The sequence below is a fragment of the Meriones unguiculatus genome, chromosome 14 (assembly GCF_030254825.1).
Source record: "Meriones unguiculatus strain TT.TT164.6M chromosome 14, Bangor_MerUng_6.1, whole genome shotgun sequence".
NCBI lineage: Eukaryota > Metazoa > Chordata > Mammalia > Rodentia > Muridae > Meriones > Meriones unguiculatus.
The window spans coordinates 71562215-71575681 of record NC_083361.1 but is presented as its reverse complement, the minus strand read 5'-3'; the positions used below and the strand labels follow the sequence as shown (position 1 = coordinate 71575681).

General features: G+C 48.4%; 1 protein-coding gene across 8 annotated transcripts in view; it reads left to right on the top strand.

Annotated features, from left to right (window-relative positions):
• Positions 1 to 13127, top strand: part of Il16 (interleukin 16) — an 89161-nt gene extending 76034 nt beyond the window's left edge. For 6 of the 8 annotated variants that reach the window (XM_060367467.1, XM_060367468.1, XM_060367469.1 and 3 more), the window contains 7 exons: positions 1282 to 1423; positions 3460 to 4561; positions 5261 to 5429; positions 7712 to 7813; positions 9940 to 10198; positions 10497 to 10619; positions 12659 to 13127. In XM_060367467.1, the coding sequence (XP_060223450.1) occupies positions 1282 to 1423; positions 3460 to 4561; positions 5261 to 5429; positions 7712 to 7813; positions 9940 to 10198; positions 10497 to 10619; positions 12659 to 12843 (2082 nt within the window). In that variant the 3' untranslated portion in view covers positions 12844 to 13127. Of the gene's footprint in view, positions 1 to 1281; positions 1509 to 3459; positions 4562 to 5260; positions 5430 to 7711; positions 7814 to 9939; positions 10199 to 10496; positions 10620 to 12658 lie in introns of those variants that run through there. The other 2 variants (XM_060367470.1, XM_060367471.1) reach the window with 2 other exon arrangements.
• Positions 13128 to 13467: the final 340 nt, after the last annotated feature.

Genomic DNA, 13467 nt, shown 5'->3' with positions numbered 1-13467 from the left:
ACCTACATACAAGTACCCACTCAAATGTATAAATACATGTGTGTACATATATACATGGGAAAGAGATAGAGAGAGAGGAAGGGAGGAAAAGGATATACATAAAAAAATTAAGTTAAGAAATTTTGAGGAATATTTTTTTCAGGAAAATGGGTGGATTTAGAATGTATACTATTAAACAAAGTCATACAATCTCAGAAATAAAACACATGTTCATATGAAAATCGGTTAGATCTAGCCAATTACACACACACACACACACACACACACACACACACACGTAAATAAATGTACATGTGGGTGTGATATAACATGACAAAAAACAAGAAAAGCTGAATCTGAGGGGACAGGGAAGGACTGAATGCAGGTGCTCCTGCTTCTGTCCTTCCTCTGGAAGATGGCCTGTAGCGGCTTGTCACCTGGCCCATCGTGACTCCTGAATGAACAAGACTCAAGAGCCACGTCAGCGCAGCAAATGTTTCTCTTCCATACATACATGCATCAGAAGGATCATTTAGATGTGTGGTAGCACGTGCCTTGAATCCACACACTTGGGGCATGGATGCAGGCACAATTATTGAAAACAGAGAGAGCTTGAGGTTAGCTTAGGATACATTAAGACCTTGCCTCAAAGAAAAAGAAAACAAAATAGGGGCTGGCAAGAAGGCTCAGTGGGTAAAGGTGCTTGTGTCCAAGGCTGAGGATCTGAGTTTGGTCCTCACGTGGTAGAAGGAACGGAGTGATTCCTACACATTGTCCTCTGATACTTGTGTGTGTGTCGTGAACACAATAAATAAACAGATAATAAATAATGTGATTTTGAAAACTTAGGACCAATGAGGCAAGCAATTGGCATGCTTTTTTTCTGAGTGGTCTTAGGACTTAACGTAAGCAACTGGAAAATAGTTTTGTGTTTGTTTTTTTTTTTCCTCTTTCTCTGTGGGTATCTTCCTGGGTCAGATAGCTAGCCAACATGCTTTTCTAAGCAAAGGAGTGCGAGCATCTTGCTTATCCTCACCCCTTGCGCCCATCACAGACGGCCAGTAATGTCCAGTGTCTTAGATGCGTGTGCACATTGGGCACCGCAGGTTGTTGGAAGCCTAGAGGGGTTAGCTGTGTAGCAACAGCCCACTGGGGGAAAGGACCCCTTCCGCATGGCTGCTGTGAATTTTCCTCTAACGGCGTCTCACTATTCACTTTCAAGTCCTAATCAAAGAGTGCCTGGCCTTCTCACAGCTGTAGGCTACCGTTTTGACACAGTCTGGCTTCCTGTTTACACCACAGGAAACCAGAGAGCTGCTGCCACTGCTGTCGCAGGAAGACATTGCAGGGAGAAACCCCTGCACCGCTGCCTGCTGCCCAGGACCTGCAGCCACCACGCAGACTTCGTTCTCCACAGGGGGAGAGCCAAGGAGTGCCAGCCCAGGTGAGCCACCACGGGGATGTGCCAGAAGGAAGATCTTTCTGGAGCAAGTTCTATGGAGCAGGTGGGAGCTAGAGTTTGGTCTGAGGTCAGTGTTTTGCATGGACACGGTGGACACATCCAGTGATTGGAGTTGATGGACAGTGAGGCGACTGGGTGCCCAGGCAGGAGGACAGTGGAAGTGCTCTTCAGACTGACAGATAAACTTCCTGGTTGAAGCAGTGATTCAGGGGTGGGGGTGGTGGGAATGCAGGCCATTCCCGAGGGTCTGAGATTATAGCTAACCCAGCTACCCTGAGCAGCTGCATTATATGGGTGTCAGCAAGGCAGCATGTTTTTTTTTTCATTATGCTCAAATCTGAGGGTGTATCAGGAGAAAAACCTGCGAGTGTTTGCTGAGGGCCGCCATGTCGAGGAGGTGGGTAGCAATGGTTGGTCCAAGTGGTACACCTGTAAATACAATGCCATATCTTCGGTATTTAATGGCTTACTAGAAAGAACAGAGAGTCCTGGGCTCACCCATCACTAGCTCTGATTTGGGGCAGTTTGCTTCGCCTTTGTGGGTTCATTCAGTGGTCAGCAAGTGTTACAGACCGCATAGGGTCCCAGCATGCAATTCACTGCAGTTAGCACACAGTGAATGACAGATATGTGAGACTATGCTTGGTGCCAGGGATGAGAAAGGAAGGGGTGCTACGGACCGGCTCCTGGCCTGAGGAGCTCCCAGTGTGGCAGGGGAATAAAAGAGAGGCCTCACATCATATTCCCCAAGCACACGGAGGCCTGTGGAGAGTTAAGGACATTATGAATGGGACAATCTAGACATCTCACCCAGAGAAGGTGGCCCACCACGGGAGACTCCACCCCTCCATCCTCCCTTCTCTTAGTCACCTTACAGAGGACACACCCTAGTTTGCGGAGGCCTTGCCTACCGAACCTTGGACTCTCGATTCTTACCATATTAGCTTTTTATAGCTGAACAATTGCAACTATAGAAACAGGCCAAGAGGGCCAGACCTAAGTGCTGAGGTCCTGGAGTTACTAGTTCCCATGCAGGCCTTCATGATCACGAATGGCTCCTCTCTGGTGTCACCGGAGTTCAGTGCTCTGTTTCCCTTGTGGCTAGACACTGTGACAGTAGATTGGAGGAAGCAGTGCTTCTCAAACAAGGGTGCATTCTCATATAAAGACTCTCCCTGAAACACACAGTCCAAACAGCCTCGTCTTAAGCAGAGAAGGATGAGGCATGTTAAGCACAGAGGACTTCTCAGCCGCTCTCCTCTTGACTCTCAGGGCTCAGGTGCCAACTTCCCCTGGTTCTGGGGAAGGGGGTTGAGGGCTGAATCTCCCCAACCCGTGCAGATGGGTAGGTGTCATGTTAATGTTACCTTACTCTGAGGAAGCTTTTGCCATGCTGCCCCTTGGGCGTGGCAGCCTGAGAACATCGTGGGCATAAAGTGGATGATGATGCAGAGAACACCTTATGGGGCCTCACCATATCCCCGTTGCCTAGACTATATGTAGCCCATGTACATCAACTCAGAACCGAGGGGTGGGGCCCCTCAGCCCAACATATAGCCAAAGTTCAAAATGACTGCCACAGCTTTTCTCTACCTGGAACGGTTTGATCAGTTCTTTTGGTTGAGAAAAATTCATTTTCCAAGCAAGCTGGTCAATGACCAGAGTGTGGACAGAGAGTCAGACTTAAATGACTTTGTGACTTCGGGAAAAGGCAAGTCCATAGGTACGTGATGCGATATGCCTACGGAAGGAGAGAGCCTCAGTAGGCTGTCTTCACCCCATCCAGTGGGCATCCTCATTCTTCCTGCTTTTGAATGGCACAGATAGTTCAAACTCAAGTGTGGTGACCAACGTGAGACTTGTGCAGTGAAAGTTTAAAAGGCAAAAGAGTTACTTTCGCTTTACATTTCTTGTGTGCTATCTGGGCGGTTACTTTAGACAGCACTGTAACTTGAATTTAGGAAGAAAATCCCCAACAAAATGTAATGCTCAGGTCTGGCTTTGTTTCTGCCCGCCAGCGACTCCAGCGTCCCCGGGAAAACACCCGCTGCTGAAGAGGCAGGCACGGATGGACTATAGCTTTGATACCACCCCTGAAGACCCTTGGGTTAGAATTTCCGACTGCATCAAAAACTTATTTAGCCCTATCATGAGTGAGAACCATGGCCATGTACCACTACAGCCCCACACCAGCCTTGGTGAAGAGGATGGGACACAGGGCCACCCAGAGGGGGTCCTGTCAAAACTGGACACTGTCAATGGTGCTCCCAGAGTTTACAAGTCAGCAGAAGGCAGCACTGTAAAGAAAGGGCCCCCGGTGGCCCCAAAGCCGGCGTGGTTTCGGCAGAGCTTGAAAGGTCTGAAGAATCGCGTCCCAGACCCCAGAAGACACCCAGAGGTAGTCTCAGCCACTCAGCCAACACCTGCTTCCAGGGACCCCCCAGGGCCACACTCTCAGGCCTCCTCCTCCTCCTCCTCCTCCTCCTCCATTAGGCAGAAAATCAGCTCTTTTGAAAACTTTGGCTCCTCACAATTGCCAGAGAGAGGAGTGCAGAGACTGAGCCTACAGCCCAGCTCTGGGGATACCACAAAACTTCCAGGAAAGCAAGATGCAGGACGGTTTTCTGGTCTCCTGGGTCAAGGAGCTACAGTCTCTGCTAAGCACAGGCAGGCAGAGCCAGAGCCTATGCCCAAAGCCCTTCCTAACACCTCAGAGGTCAGGGACCCAGGGATGTCTGAGTCTCCTCCCCCAGGTCAGCGACCCAGCCCAAAAGCTCTGACTCCAGACCCGCTCCTTAGAAGGCTGACCACACAGGCTGAGGACACTCAAGGCCCAGGCCTCAAGATGCCAAGTCAGCGGGCACGGAGCTTCCCCCTGACCAGGACCCAGTCCTGTGAGACAAAGCTGCTGGATGAAAAGGCGAGTAAGATTTACTCCATCAGCAGCCAGTTATCATCGGCCGTCATGAAATCCCTACTGTGCCTTCCATCTTCAGTCTCCTGTGGCCAGATCACCTGCACGCCCAAGGAGACGATGTCTCCAAAGCCACCTTGCAACAGCAGCGTATCTGCAGAGGGTCTTGGTGAAGCTGTGGCCTCTGACACAGGGTTCTCCCTGAAGTGAGTGTACCCTGCTTGCTCTCCACAGTCCCTACTCTCCTATTTTTACATTATATAGCACTTAAACATTTCTCAGATACACCAGTTTAAAAAAAAATTCATCTCATGTGAGTGTGTGTATGTATGTGTGCATGTGTGGGCGTTATAGCTCTGTCTTCCATTTTAAAGAGTTGTTTTACACAACAGCTGACCTTGGCTGGCATGGGAAGTCAGGCACGTGACAAGGTCTCTCTGATAAACTGCCCACAAAGATGCACGAGGCTGATGCAGATCTGAAAAGTCCACTGTCAACTTAAGGAGCTCCGGGTGAGGGCAGGAGATACTCCCCAAGGAGAATCTGTTTTGCTCTTCACACAGGCCTGGGACCTGGCCAGGGAGGGAGACATTTGGTCCTGTTTCAGCTGCGCCCCTGACTCTGTGAGCAGAGTCCCGGCCTGTAACCCCTGCTTCCTCTTTAGCTGGGGTCAAGAGGTCGAGAGACCTGCTTCCCAGGTGTGTGGGCTCCTAGGGAGACCCGAGATCTTCTGCTGCAGGCCTGGGGCTGGGTCTTTCCTCTTGACTCAGCTGCGATCGATTTGTTGTTTATGCTGCTGAGGTTGGAGAGTTCATATCAGATAACCGAGTTCCCAGAGAGCTGAGCCCCTCGCAGAGTGCTGGAGAATCCTGCTTTTCACGCTGTGTTGTCTCTGCTTGTGAAAGCCTTTCAGAACTGAGAGAATATTCAGAAGGCCTCACGGAGCCCCGGGACACCGAGGACAGGGACCATTGTTCTTCTCAGCCTGGCCAGTCAGTTATCTCCCTGTTGAGCGCAGAAGAACTGAAAAAGCTCATCGAGGAAGTGAGAGTCCTCGATGAGGCCACGCTGAAGGTAGGCTTCCTGTGTGCGTATCTGCAGAGAAGAGGGCTGTTGGGGGAAGGGCTCTAGCTGGGCCAGAGGGGAAGTAGCTAAAGAAGTCCGTGTGTCTCAAGGCTTGTCCCAGGTTCAGGTTTTGTTCTGTCTATGGTAGAGGGACGCCATGTCACTTGACACAGCAAGTGTTAACACCTGATCTTAGCTGAGATGGGAAGTGTGTGTGTGTGTGTGTGTGTTTGTGGTTATGGCCAGGCCTCTTGTCCTGGCATCTTTTGCCATTTTAGGAATGAGAAGGGAGGTTCATGATGACAGAGCCAGGGTGCTCTGTCTCTAAGCTCAAGCCCAGTGCTGGGCCAACATCCCATGAGCTAGCATGAGTGTCCCGAGAGAAGCTGAGTGGCATAGCACTGCCCATGGTATACAGTGAGGTAAGTTCTCAGCTTGAGGCTTTCATTGTTTCCACTGTATACCTCAAGGTGAGCTCATGAGGGCCGCTGTACCTCAGCCACATCATTCCGAAAGCCTCACTTCCCAAGTATTTGCTGAGCACAGCCAATGATGTAGAGAGAGGAAGTGGCCCAGCCAGAGCTGGTTAGTAGTCAACTAACCAGCAGCCAGAGCCAGAGTTAGTAGTCAAAAGGTGGGCTCCTGGATCGCACTGTCTGGAAGCTTCCAAGGGCTCATACTGCATTCCTGAATGGGATAATGAAGACTGGGAAGGGATGATGCTACTTTTCTATGGGAAGAGTCACAGCTGCCCTTTCAAGATCAAGGGTGTGGTGGTGAAGTCTGATGAGCCCAAGATGCCTCTGAGCTGCAGTTTCTCCCCTGAGGCTCTCACTAACCACTTGTAGCCTGCATGAGCCACTAGTCCCCAGGGCCCCGTTCAATGCAAATAATATGCTGGAAGTAAAACTGCAAGTTCAGAACTGTTCATATAAAGTGTTAGTAGAAGACTTTATGTATGGCAGTCACCCACAGGACCAAAAAACTAAAAACATTAAAAAAAAACTCCGATACACCCCCAAGTCCAAACATAAAACCCAAAAGATCAAACAACAAACAAACCCAAAAACTAAACAACACCATACCACACTCACACACACACACACACACACACGAATACAACTCCAAATAATCCCAACGATGTGGGCCAGTGTGGAGCCCATGAGACCTTCACACTCAGGTCCCTCCTCTGACCTTGGGACTCCCCATTAAGAGATGGCAGAAGACCTGGAAGTCAGGGGCTCTGGTAGCCCACAACCAAGGGACTGCTTTGTCATGTTTCTATTTCCTAGTACCCAGTACAAACTAGTGTCCCAAGAGCTATGGGCCTGAAAATAAAATTTTCTGGGTCTTTTAAAGTGATAAGATGTCCTAAGTCTTAATATTTATGAATATATATGTATATATATATATATATGAATATATATGAATACACACATAATATATATTATTTATAATATATATATATATATATATATATATATATATATATATATATATACACATACACTGAATGAGCCAATAGCGCTGGGATTGCCTTCCTCTGAGGTAGCTGACCCAAGTACACAGATGTGTCTGCCTCTGCCTCTGTGCCTTTCACTCATGGCTGTCCATCTTGCCTGTCTATGTATGTGCCCGCTCCATGGCTCTTGTCAGTGCTGGAGCTCTAGGTTCCAGCTCTAGGCTACAATGGGAGCCTCTGCCTTTGTTGTTTATGCTGCTGAGGTTGGAGGGCTCATATCAGATAACCGAGTTCCCGGGAGTTTCTGTTTGTGCGTGTGTGTATATGTGTGTGTGTGTGTGTGTGTGTTTGTGTGTGTTTGTGTGTGTGCATACATTTGCACATACGTGTAGGCTAGAGTGAGATGCCAGCAGGGACCTTTACTGCTGCCGTGCCTGTGGAAGAAGGAGCAGCCATCACTTGTGAAACAGCACTGGCCTCTGAGCGTTTGACCAGAATCCTACCACCTGCCCTTGTCCCACAATGCCACTGTAAAGCAGCACCTTGCAGCCTCTGTAGCTGACTTTGCAATGTGCAGCCCAGTGTGAGGGAGGAGGGTATGAATGGGTGAGTAGGAGAGAAAAGGAGCTGGGCTTGCTGCTTTGCATACATTTGTTTACCCTCCGAAGCTCCCCGTAATGTCTGCGTGCTGAAACCGAAGTCTGAGGAGGTGGCAGTACTGGCCCAGCTGGTGTTTAAGAAAACAAACCGGTGTGGTGTTAAAGCCTGTGCTAAACTGTTCTCGCTGCTGTACTTCCGTGTTTGTGAACGTGTGTTTTTCCATCCGCAGCAATTAGACAGCATTCACGTCACCATCTTACACAAGGAAGAGGGCACTGGCCTGGGGTTCAGCTTGGCAGGAGGAGCGGATCTGGAAAACAAGGTGATCACGGTGAGTGGCCCGGGGGTGGGGATGTCAGAGTCCGAGTCGGGTGCTGGAGGTGAGAAGACTACTCTGCAGTGATGCTGTGCTGGGGGAGCCAGGCCACGGGGCAGGGGTCAGGACAGGAGTTTTCAAAGAAAGCCATTGGCTCCACTCTTCTCAAGAGGCACAGCGTGGTCTCCTATCTGATCCACATTTCACCTTCAGCACCATATATCTTTCAACAAAGAAGATCTCTTTGCACCCAAAACAGCCCCACTACACCAAAGCAAATACTAAATACACACGGAGCATTAAAAAATGTTGTGTATATTTGTGAGTATATGTGCACATATGTATACATGTGTGTGCTCATACATGTTCTGCACCAGAATGCCTGAATGGAACGTTTGCACAGTTTAAAGCCCTAATCCCCATATGTTTGAAAATATGTGGAGGATACATTAAAAACAGAGACCAGGCTCAGGGAGATATCTCAGTCAATAAAGCGCTTGCCTGCAATCATGGGGAGTTCAGCTGGATGCCCAGAACTCCTGTTAAAGAAAAGGTGGGCATGGAAGTGTGTGTGTCATTCCAGAGCCAGGGAAGCAAAGACAGGCAGATTCCCAGCCTAGTTTACTTGAAAAGTTCCAGGCTAGTGAGAGACCCTGTCTTAAACAAAGGGAATGACACTACCCTGTGACAGCTGAGGTTGTCCAGTGGTCTCCATGTATGTGCACAAACATGATCCTGTAAACATGCATATATATGTGCAAACACATGTCTATGCATACACATACCCGAACTGGGACCAATTTTGGTACAATATTACATAACTTCCTTTGGAAATGTAGATCATGATGGTTACTAAGATTAGATACAATTTATGGCCACAGGGCTTTTTTTTTTTTTTTTGAAACTTCTAGACTATGACTGGAGACTTTCCCACGTTATATCTAAAGGAGCCCATGGGAGGCAAATTCTTGCAAAGGAGGGGCCTAGCATGAATGAGTGTGATCAAGTGGACAATTGTGAAGCTGACTTGTTGGTTGGCTGAGCTCAGTGAGATCCAGCCAAGGGGAAGAATGATTGCTGTGCTATGCAGGAGCTACACACACCACAGCATTCACCCAGAGTTGGCAGAGCTTGTGGCCCAGCCTCCTGTTTTGCAGGAACTAGAGTCTGGGATAGCATGGGGAGGGCAGTTATCCTATATTCTAGGTATCGTTGCCTGTGGTCCTCTAGTTAGTTCCATCCTAGTTAAACTCACCAGCATGAGCTACTATCCTCAGCCCAAAGCTTCAGGTCACCACTTGCTGATCCAGATGGTTTCTGGCCCTCCGATTTCATGATGCAGGCTGTGTGTGCTATGAAATCTGGGGATCAAACTCAGGTGTGATGGCAGGTGTTATGCCTTTACCTACTGAGCTGTCTTTATGTCCATAAGGTCAGAAAGATCTTTGTGTATGTGTGTGTTTTTAATACTGAACACCATGCAGAAATGAGAAAAAAGACAAGCTAAAGAATGAGACTGTCTAGGCAGCCTTAGGATAGTATTTGGCAAGTACTTCCTGGAGAAAATGGGACCAGAGTGACTCTCCAGAAGGGATAGCTCTCCTGAAATGCATGTGAGGAGCCATCACGGTACTACAGTGCTCACTCAGAGAACCAAGATGTCTATTGGCATGGGAGGGTTGCTAGCATCTTTAAACAATGAACCTTTTTTGGAGCTTTTGTTCAACCAGGTGTCCCCAGATTTCTTTGATCTTAGAAACCCGTTCTTATAAATACCCATCAATAAGCCATAGACTTGGTTTTGCTGGGAAACCATTCTCAGAAATGTGATCTAGGGTAGGAAAGGCAGAAGGCTGCCCCTGGGAACGGATGGGGGTGTAGGATCAGTCAAGGGTGCTGTGTGGGAAGAGTGCTGAGTACTCCCTGTCATCCCTGTTCCTGGTCTCTGCCCTGACTAGAGAAGGAAAGGGAGGAATGTTGGCCCAGGCCAGTCACTCTGCCGTGAGATATAGTCATTCTATGTTGTCTTTGGCAGAGTCTCCTCTGGGGTTGGTTGGATACCTGGCTTGAAGGCCTCTGCCAGCATAAACAGGGATCCGATTTGGTTGGTTTGTGGGTTCTGACTCGTTGGCCTTGTTCAGGTTCACAGAGTGTTTCCAAATGGGCTGGCTTCTCAGGAAGGCACAATTCAGAAAGGCAATGAAGTGCTTTCCATCAATGGCAAGTCTCTCAAGGGGGCTACTCACAATGATGCCCTAGCTATCCTCCGCCAAGCTCGGGACCCAAGGCAAGCTGTGATTGTCACCAGGAGGTCAACTGTGGAGGCCATTCATGACCTGAACTCCTCCACTGATTCTGCAGCATCAGCTTCAGCAGCCAGTGACATTTCTGTAGAATCTAGTAAGTGTTCCCAGTGCCGTGGGGTGGGGGCTGGTGTGGGAGAGGCCCCTTGTGAGGCACGTTCGGTCTTTGGCTATTTAGATCCATGCTTGGTGGCACTGTGTGCTAATGTGCGGCCCCAACACCACACATTTCCAGAATGCCTGGTGTGCTGCAGAGATGTGAGTCTGTGATTCCATACATGCACTTGCCTGTGTGCGTACGGGCGTGTGCATGGTTAGGCAGCCAGCATCAGCCTGGGCAGCTGAACCTGGGAGAAAGCAGACCATTGACCAAGCCCATGTGCTTTTCTCTGCAGTAGAGGCCACTGTCTGCACAGTGACACTGGAGAAGACCTCGGCCGGACTGGGGTTCAGTCTGGAGGGTGGAAAGGGCTCCCTGCATGGAGACAAACCTCTGACCATCAACAGGATTTTTAAAGGTGGGCACCCCCTTTTTCTCTCTACATCTTCTCCAGCTGTGGCCATGCAGCAAATACCTGAAACCCAGAACCCCTGAGAACCTTGGGGGCAGTGATGGCTTCCCACATCCTTTTGAGTCACGTGTTGATTTCTATGTCTTCAGTTCTGCTTTCCCACCCTTGCTCAGCCATGCCTTTACTTCTCTTTCTGTGGGGTCCTCTCACATGACTGAGCCCTGGGCTTGGAGCAGCTTGGCAGGACCAAGGTTAGGAAGAGGCAAATGGGGCCTTGGCTCCAGGCACAGGGTTGACAGGCACCAAAAGATACATTGAGAAAGATCAGTACTATTTCCATGCAATGTACTTAAAAATTATACATCCGACTGACAAGGCAATCAGCCTGGTTTATATCAATCTGTCTCAAAGAAACCAGTGTTGTGAGGAAAGCCAGAGGCTGACACTTGTCTGGCAGCTCGGCTGGATTTATCCTAGTCCTGGATTCATTGATTTGTGTGTTTATTTTCCATTTGATGTCTTATTCGCCATGGATTGAGCTGCCAGACAATCCGACATACGGGTCAGCTGGGTATGGATTGTTCTGAGAAAATTATGAACGCCTTTTGTAAATCTATCTGCAAAGCCCTGCCAGTTCTTAGTTGGAAGCCTTGGACAAGAGAACAGGGTTATGGATAAAGGAGCGCTGGTCAAAGGCCAGCTGCGAGACCTGGGTTCTGATATTAATTTTGTCATGTTCAATGGCATGACGTTGACCAAGTCACTTCACTGTTCTGGGCCCATGTATAACACGTGGGACTAAGCCTCCAGCCACAGGCAGATGTGCTACGATGGGATGTGCTACATGGGATGCCAGAGCCTGTAAGTCAGAGTTCAAACCTAGCCGGTAAGCCAGAGTTTAAATCTAGCCCCTACGACTGAACCGCTTTCAAACTGAGTGAGTTTCTCCATCTTTAGTTTCCATTTGCGAAAGGGAATCTATCGGTGTACCCCCAAGGGACGCTGCCATGAGTGCAGAAAACCAGCACAATGCCTATTGCGGTACTCGATTAGTAGCACTCACTATATTTTCATTATTATTCTGTTTTTCATAATAATAATAATACTATAGTGTTATTATCATATAATCAATAATATTATTATATAATATAAACACATTATACCTTAGATGATATGATTATGATAATGACAAAATATAAATGTATAATTATTATATGTTATATTATATATATTAAATGTAAATTAATAGTATGATTATTATGCTGTTTTTCACTATTGGCACAGGCCAGGGAGTCAGGTGAATGGGGGGTTGCTTTCAATATAAACGGTAAAAGAACACATTTTAGTTTCTGCTTTTTGTTTTTGTTTTTGTTTTGTTTTTGAGACAGGGTTTCTCTGTGTAGCCTTGGCTGCCCTGGACTCACTTTGTAGACCAGGCTGGCCTCGAACTTACAGAGATCTGCTTGCCTCTGCCTCCCTGAGTGCTGGGATTACAGGCGTGCTCCACCACACACCCTATGTTGTCATTTCTGGGCATCTTTGACTGAGTGGGTACCCTGCAGGGATATGTCTTTCTGAGTGGACACTTCCCAAGCCGTTTGAAGCCAAAAGCTCTGTCAAAATTGCTTCACGAATGTCTCACCATCTCATACCCCTTCCCAAACATTGTTGATGATGTTACCAGGATCAGGGAGTCAATAGGAAGTGGGATAAGGGGGTTAGGGAGAACCTCGAGCTCCAGGGGCTCTCTAGGAATTGTATAAGTCTCTAACCAGGCTCTGGCTCTGGGCTGCCTGCCATCACCTCACTTGAAAACAGCATGGATTGTCCACTTTAGCTTTCTATGTCCTAGAGTGATTGCAGCCTGGTGTCCAAGCTCTGAGGTACCATACTGTGAGATTCCTTACTTTAGAACCACTAGCAAGCTCCCGAAGATGCGTGTGCTGTCCACTTCTGAGCTTTCCTGGTCCCTCAGATAGCATCTTTCGCTGTTCCTGCTACCTGAGGCAGCCCAAAGTCACTTGTCATCTTCTCCTTCTTTATAGGGACAGAACAGAGTGACATCCAGTCGGGAGATGAAATCGTGCAGCTCTCGGGCACTGCCATGCAAGGTCTTACACGGTTTGAAGCTTGGAATGTCATCAAGGCATTACCTGACGGACCTGTCACTATAGTCATCAGAAGGAAAGGCCTCCAATGCAAGTCGACAACAGCTTCTTCAGACTCCTAGACAGGGTGCCAATGCTAAGACAAAGCAGGAGCGTGAAGCTCCCATAATTGCCAATTCTCAGGGTCTCTGCTGCCCACCTCACCCAGGCTGAGGAAAGCCACGGTGTGCTTCTGGTAGCTGCTGCTCTCAGGTCTGGACCTTCTGGGACACTGCTTATCAAGAGGGTTGTTCTTATCAAGAGTCACACAGTGGTGGCTGATAGAAACTGTAGATTGTATATAGACTGCTTAGTGATAATATTCTGGTGCCATAATAAAATGGATGTATCACAGTTTGCCATGAAACCCATGTCCTGCTTTGAAAATCACCTAGGGACAATGAAAGCCACCCTATGGCAGCATTTTTTTCTTCTGTCATGAATCTGCAGGCTAGGCAGGACCTGGAGGACAGTTCCTTTTGGCTCCTCAGTGTCAACTAGAGCAACTCAAGGCTGGGCTGGAGTCCTATAAAGGGTCACTGCTTGTGCCTCTGGGGGCTGGTGCTAGGTGATGCCTGGAGAAATCTCTTCACAGCCAGCACTTCTCAACATGATGCTGGATGTCTGGTGTACATCCCAGGCACACCACAGCCGGGTAGGAGCTGCATCTTTTGAATGTTCTGCCTTTGAAGAATCATAGCATTGCT